General features: G+C 46.1%; 1 protein-coding gene across 1 annotated transcript; it reads left to right on the top strand.

Moving 5' to 3' along the window:
- The first annotated feature begins 398 nt into the window (after positions 1–398).
- Positions 399–3,799, top strand: LOC140207541 (probable G-protein coupled receptor 139). The gene is made up of 2 exons (XM_072276077.1): positions 399–597; positions 1,954–3,799. The coding sequence occupies exons 1-2, from the start codon at positions 447–449 to the stop codon at positions 2,922–2,924; spliced, it is 1,122 nt and encodes a 373-aa protein (XP_072132178.1). The 5' UTR covers positions 399–446; the 3' UTR covers positions 2,925–3,799.
- The last annotated feature ends 3,040 nt before the right edge of the window (positions 3,800–6,839 follow it).

Below are 6,839 nucleotides of genomic sequence, written 5' to 3'. Positions count from 1 at the left end.
TCAGAATCTTCTTAAGCCTGGATGCGATATTAGTTTAAGTCTCTTCACGATATTTCACGAACGTACAGGCAACGCATTCTTTATTTTATATTTCTCTTGCAAGACCGATAGCCGAGGCAATTCCCAGAGTAACACAGAGCAGTCCAACGACAGTACAGCTTTGGCCTATGTTGACAAAGGCTACAGAGTCCAGAAATGGACAAGATCAATAATAACAATCATGAAACCGAGAGTTAAGCCTGAAACTGTTTCACAACAACATTTACTGACTTCTCGAATCGTCATTTCTTTGTCTTTGAGATTTTGCAATTTCCCGTCAAGCTCTCCATACCTCATCACAAGTGGGATTTTACTTGAATTGCATCATGTTCATTTTTACTCCAAGTGTTGGGGGAGACGTCAGCTTTGTGTAGTAGTGAATATTCAGTGCGCTGGTGTGAGTATAAATGAATGACCGTGGGGATTCATCAGCTCAGAGTTTCTTCAGCGAGATCGCGAGCCTCTGGGCGACAGGCTGCATATCACACAGCATGCTTGAAACATTTTACCGTGTGAGAAAGATATGGTACATGATCATTGCCGTTATTGGTGTTCCTGGTAAGACCGGAGGCGAAGTTAGTTTTGTAATTCTGTGTGTGCGGTCTTTGGACTCGTTCTGTTACCGACAGTGTTGTAATGCCGGTGTCAAGATTGTGTTCGCGGTTTCCTTACAGTTTAATCAGTGGCCTGGATTGGAAGTAAATTTGAATTTGAAACAGATAGAGAATGGAAGTTCGGGGACATGGATACATTTTACGGATTCATGGCAGGCAGTTTCGATTTGTCAAAGCAAAGCCATTGTGAAACTAAATTTTGCGCTTGTCACCTTCGCAGGATATATGGTGTTAGGCCGTATCAATAGCGGAACAGATTTTAAATGCACATTTAAAAGTATCAAGCTCTGTTTTAGGAAATTGATACAAGTTTGAAGGGAATGTGGGAAGCGAAATCCTGGTGAGATTGACGGAGAAAGGTAGACGTCACTTCCGTGTGAGACTCTGAACCATCGGGAGTTTTGAAAATACAAAGAAGGGACTGTGTGTGTTTTAGTGTACCAGGTTTTGCTTCCACGCCACTTTGGCCATGAAGTAAAGAGGGAGTTAAGAGCCAACACAGCGGTGCCCTTTAGTGGTCAGACGGGGTAAGGTACATGCGATACTCCGCTCTGGAAAAATCAGCGCTGAAGCAATTAGAATAATGCTGCAGTAATTTGGAGCAACCCCTAAAAGAGAGAGATGTTTTGTAGTAATTTATTTGGCTTTCCTTTGGAAATTGGATGGTTTAAGCGCTAACGTGCACAATACATGAAACGATCAGCAGGTCAGGCAGAATCTTTAAACGGGAAATTGAGAGCTTTCTGATCGGATGCTTTGACATAGTGTGAAGGAACCTCGGACAACAGTAGTGCACCCTGTGGAGTGGGGTGACAAATGGGCAGCCGAGGAGGGGTCGAAGTCTTACAGCGGGGGAAATAAATTTGATTTGAAATTTGAAATTTGCAACTGACAGAAGCGGAGGGGGAGGGCCTTCGTGGTACAGACAGAGTGCCAGAACATAGGTGACGGGAACGCGGCAATCACCATCGCTGAGGAAGTTGCGGAAATAACCTGGCTTTACACATCTGTCGAAAACCTGATGGCGGGAGATTTATATTGATGTCTTCAAAGCGCCCTCGGCGATTAGTTGACAATTCCTCCTTCCCAAACACTGTTCTTCTTCCACTAAAGAGTACCGTGCCTTTTCACCCAGCATAGCCGCGTTTGCGACATCTGCACCTCCCGCTTTACACCTTTTAAACCTCCCGAAATGAGTTGTCTGCAAAGATTGACTAATCTCTATGTCCAGCTTATATCTGTCCTGAAACCCACGGAAAAACGAGACAGTAATACCCTTGTTCTTTTTGTTGTTTCCCAGTGAATTTAGTCGCGATTCTGATCCTGTCCCGGGGAACGTGCGGCCTCTCCACCTGCACCACTCGCTACCTGGTGGCCATGGCAACGCCGGATCTCCTAACCATCATTTTTGCGGTCATATTTTGGCGAGTCAGTTATTATTACTTCCCCGGAACTTTCCTGGACATCACCCCCGTGTGCAGTGTGATCTCCGCCCTCGGACAAGCAGCCACAGACTGTTCGGTCTGGTTCACTGTCACTTTTACGTTTGATCGGTTTGTCGCCATTTGTTGTCAGAAGCGGAAAACGAAATATTGCACCGGGAAAATTGCAGCTGTGGTTCTGACAACAACCGGCGTTCTGCTCTGTTTTATTAATGTGCCCTTCGTCTTTAAATATCGTCCTGTGAAAGTGATTGTCAATATACCCTGGGACTGTATTCCAAAGCCCGGCTCCTTTAAGGATCCTGGATGGGTGGGCTACAGATGGTTTTCTGAAGTTGTAATGCCATTTCTTCCTTTCGTGTTAATACTACTGCTGAACGCTCTGACAGTCAGACACATTTTAGTGACTAGTCGTGTCCGTAAGGGGCTGAGGGGTCAGAGCAAGGTGGAGAACCGCAGTGACCCGGAGATGGAAAGCAGGAGGAGGTCTGTGATCTTACTTCTCACCATCTCCAGAAGCTTCGTCATCCTGTGGTCGGTGAGTGTTGCCGAATTCCTTTATTACACCATCGCCGGACTGGATCAGAATAATTACAACGATTCGGAATACATCCTTCGACACACCGGATACATACTGGTGATATTAAGTTGCTGCACAAACACGTTTATTTATGGGGTAACTCAGTCCAAGTTCAGACAGCAATTCATCAGCGCAGCGAAATATCCGCTCACGTCAATTATTCAACTAATTACTAAGCAAAATATTAAGTTCTACTCAGAGGCGGGTCGCAGCGTTTTTCGTCTTGACACTCAGAATCGGCTGTCTTAGGGCAACGTGGTAGTGCCGAGAATAAAACTGGTTTAGAGCCCATGAGCGACATAGCACGGGAACAGACCCTTCGGCTCCCGCAGCCAGCGTATCCCACCTCCCACCTAAAATTAAACTCGTCTTACCTTTTTAAAAAATATTTTTCACCACATTCCCGCTCTCTTCACAGCCCCACCCCTTTGGATAATGAGAGAGCGGGTCTGGATCAGAGGACATTGAAGACCAAATCGGCTGAAATGCAGTCCATTCGTTACTTCAGTCGTTTGCATAAGGATGAAATGAAAACAAGAAAATGAACGGCCTACACGAATTTACACTAAACCTTGTACTTGCTCTTTGCATTATGTAAACCTGGTATGGAGAATTTTTTTACACAGCAGATCTCGTGCATTCTGCTTATAATTGTGTAAATTTCTACGTAAGAACCCAATGCCTACTCTGCTTCGAGGAAAGAATGTCATCTCACTTCCTGAGTTTTAATGAATTTCCAGCCGAATAAACTGCACGTTGAATCTCCACTGCACTCACTCCAGTACAATCGCATGTTTAGTATGATTCTTTTTCTCAGGTACTGCTGGTAAAACTTCAGATATCAACAGAGATAAGCACACTCATTTCTCAATTGTTATAAACTTTCCGACTGTTCTAGTGGTCTTTAGTATAGTCGCTTTTGGGAGATTTACATAAATATTTCCTGGTAGGCCTACATGTTTAATGCTATCGTGTAGTGTCTTTGGGATGATACCAGTTGTAGATATTACCATTGGGTCAATGTTTACCCCCTTCGTGTACCATAGACTTCCAATTTCCTCTTTCAGATCAGCATATTTCTGACATTTTCACTTATTGATTTCTGTAAATTATGTGTTATTTGGAATGGCTACATCAATAAAGTACGTTGTTCTTGCTTGTTTATCCTGTGATATTATACCCGGTCGGATATCATGGATCTGTCGTCATGCATTTGTAGGACTCTCTCTAAAACTGTATCAGGACTATATTTGTAGAAATATATAGCACCTTTCATGAGTTTGTACAGTATTTAAATCAACATTTTGGGGAATGATTCTTGCCACTAGATGGTGCTTATGTCACTAATAAGATTGCATAACTTCTGCTTTCTCTCGGCATGTTGTATCTTTATGGTTTTGAATTTGTTGACCTTTCATTGTGTACTTTTGATATTTTTCGTGCACCACCGGATCTGGGCTGCCCAAGGAGCCACTCTTTTTCCAGGAAGATGTCTCCAACTTCCAGTGTGGCGTCGGATGCTTTCTTTTCGACGCCCAGTCTGCTCAGATCGTGAGGATGTCTTCCATGGAGGGTCATGTCCATCTATGGTGACAATATCTTCATATTTCTGGACTGAGCTTTTATTTAAGTTTCGTGTTGTGTACCTCTTACCCAGAATGTCACATTCGCGCATCGAGTGTTGAATCCTGTTTTCGTTGATAACAACAGGATTACAAGATTGAATGTTGGTATGACAGAGGGAATGGAAATCTGCCAACACCCTGTCTGAATGTGTGCAGCTCCCTCACCTTCCTCCCTCCTCTTTCCACAGTGACGCTCACGTTCTCCATCTTCCCTTTCCATCTTCTCACTCCTCAGCACACCCTCCTCTCTCAATCTCACTCCCCCATCTTCTTCTGCACTACGAGCCTCCTTTCCCCTCCCACTCTAATACTATCCGTACCTCCCTCTCTAAATTCTTTTCTCCCATCCCATTCATTCGAGAAAGCACCCCGTCCCTTTCAATGTGCGATGGTGAGAGAGAGTGAAATTGAGAGTGAGTGAGAGAGGGAGAGGGAGAGAGAGAGAGAGAGAGAGATTAAAGGGCATGGGAGAGATGCTGGAATGAGAGATACTGTGGCGAGAGAGGTAGTGAGGGGTAAAAATGTAGACTGTGGAATGAGATGGAGCTGGGAAGGTAGGAACACGTGGGAGATATAGACTTGAGAGAGTGGCAGGGAGATTGGAGGGTGAGAAAGACGGGGTAGAGAGGGTCGAGGGAGACCTACAGAGACAGTGGGAGACGAGATACTGCAGGGAGAGAGTGAAGCATGGGCAGAGAAAGAGAGAGGGGAGAGAGAGGCAGAGAGGAATGTGTGGGCCAGAGAGAGAAGGAGGGATTAAGAGGGGTGAGAGAGGGAGAGACTGGAGAAAGAATGATACTGGGAGGTACAGAATCTGGGAGAGTGAGATTGGAGTGCTGAGGAGAGAGACTGGAGGAGGTAGGAGAGAGATGGGTAGAGGGAATGGTGGCAAAGAAAGAGGCCGAAAGGGTCGAGTAAGTCCAGAGGCAGTGAGGCAGCGACAGTCGAAAGATCTGAGGTGGTCAGAGAAATTTGAGATAGGGAGACAGAACGGAGTTAGGATGGAGATTGGTAGAGATCCAGAAGGGAGCGACTGAGATAAAGAGAGAGACTCGGATGGTGGGAGAGAGGGGGGTAGAGAGGAAGCCGAGCGGAAGAGAGACTGCAGACAGAGATGCTGGGGGCCTAGAGACTGACTGGGGGTGAAGAAGACTTGGGGAGAGAGTCTTTTACGGGAGCGTGACGGGGGTAGAGAGAGAGAGACTCGTGGGGGCGAGAGACCGGAGTTGGGGAGTGAATCGGAGTGAGTGACTAGGGGAGAGAGTGTTTTAGAGACTGGTGGGCGTGTTGCGCGGGGAAAGATGGGGGATACAGAGAGTCGGGAGATAAAAAAGACTGGATAAGGAAATAGACTAGGATTTGAGAGAGCGTCTGGGATAAGGTGGACGTAGTGAGTTAGAGAATAGGCTGTACCCACATAACAACGAGCTGCTAGAGAGCCTTCATTCTCGTGGGGAATTCTGGGATTGCAGAGCATCCATCCTAAAATCCTTCTCAAATATTCAAGTCTTACCTCCTCGTTGACCTCTCCCATACCTCCTCTCAAACCCCACTCGTTCCCACATCGATTCCGCGATAGCCCTTTCTCCAACCAGTCTTCGCGACTACCAATCGGCCTTCCCCACTGTGTGCACTCCTCCCTCCCTCCCCGTCGCCATGTAAAAATGGAAGGATGTGCACCTTGTGCAGGCAGAAGGAAGTGGTGTCTTTATCCATGAAATTGCCAGTTCGGTTAGTTCAGAACAATGCAGTGAGCATAAGGGCCGACTGTACTTTTCCATGTCGGTGAGACCACAGCTGGAGTTCGGTGCACATCTCTGGTCGCTTGTCTCAGGAAGACGTGATTAATCTAGAAAGGCGCAGAAATGATTCACGGATTTGGTTGCCGGGAACGGAGGACTCGAGTCAAAAGGAGACTGTAGAGTGACTGTGCAGTGATCCCAACACTGAGGGCGATGCGACATGGATTCTCCCCTCCGCCACCACAGGCCCTACTCTCAGATTCAATTGTAGGTGACGTTAATGGTGGCAAATGGCACAAATGATCCATAATGGAAGCAGTGTGACGTAATTCACAAACACCGTCATTGAGTTGTAGTGTTCGCTTTAAGAGGTGGTGCGTGACATAATCACGAGAATGTAAGGGGATTCCGCTTTTGGTTTCCTCGTAATGGAAGTAAAGGTCCCTAGTGTTTATTAAGCACCTAACACGAACGGGGCACATTGTATTCGCAAGATCTTACGAACTCACAGTAAATGTGCTCTGATCCCAGAACTTATACCTGCCCCTCCAGCCCCACAATCGTTTTGTTCCCATTAAGAGGTGGTGCCTGACATAATGACGAGAGGGTAAGGGGATCGCTATTGTTTTTCGCGTAATTCAACTGAAGGCTTGAAACTTTTATTGAGCATATAAAACGACTCGGGCTCGTTTTATTCACAAAATCCTACAAACTGAGAGTAAAATGTACACTGGTCCCAGTAATGGGACCCGCCACTGCAGCCAACGGAAATGCATGTGAATTGCCTCCACTCCCTC

Source organism: Mobula birostris, chromosome 13 (assembly GCF_030028105.1).
Source record: "Mobula birostris isolate sMobBir1 chromosome 13, sMobBir1.hap1, whole genome shotgun sequence".
NCBI lineage: Eukaryota > Metazoa > Chordata > Chondrichthyes > Myliobatiformes > Myliobatidae > Mobula > Mobula birostris.
The sequence above is the reverse complement of the archived record's forward strand: the minus strand, read 5'-3'. Positions and strand labels throughout refer to the sequence as shown.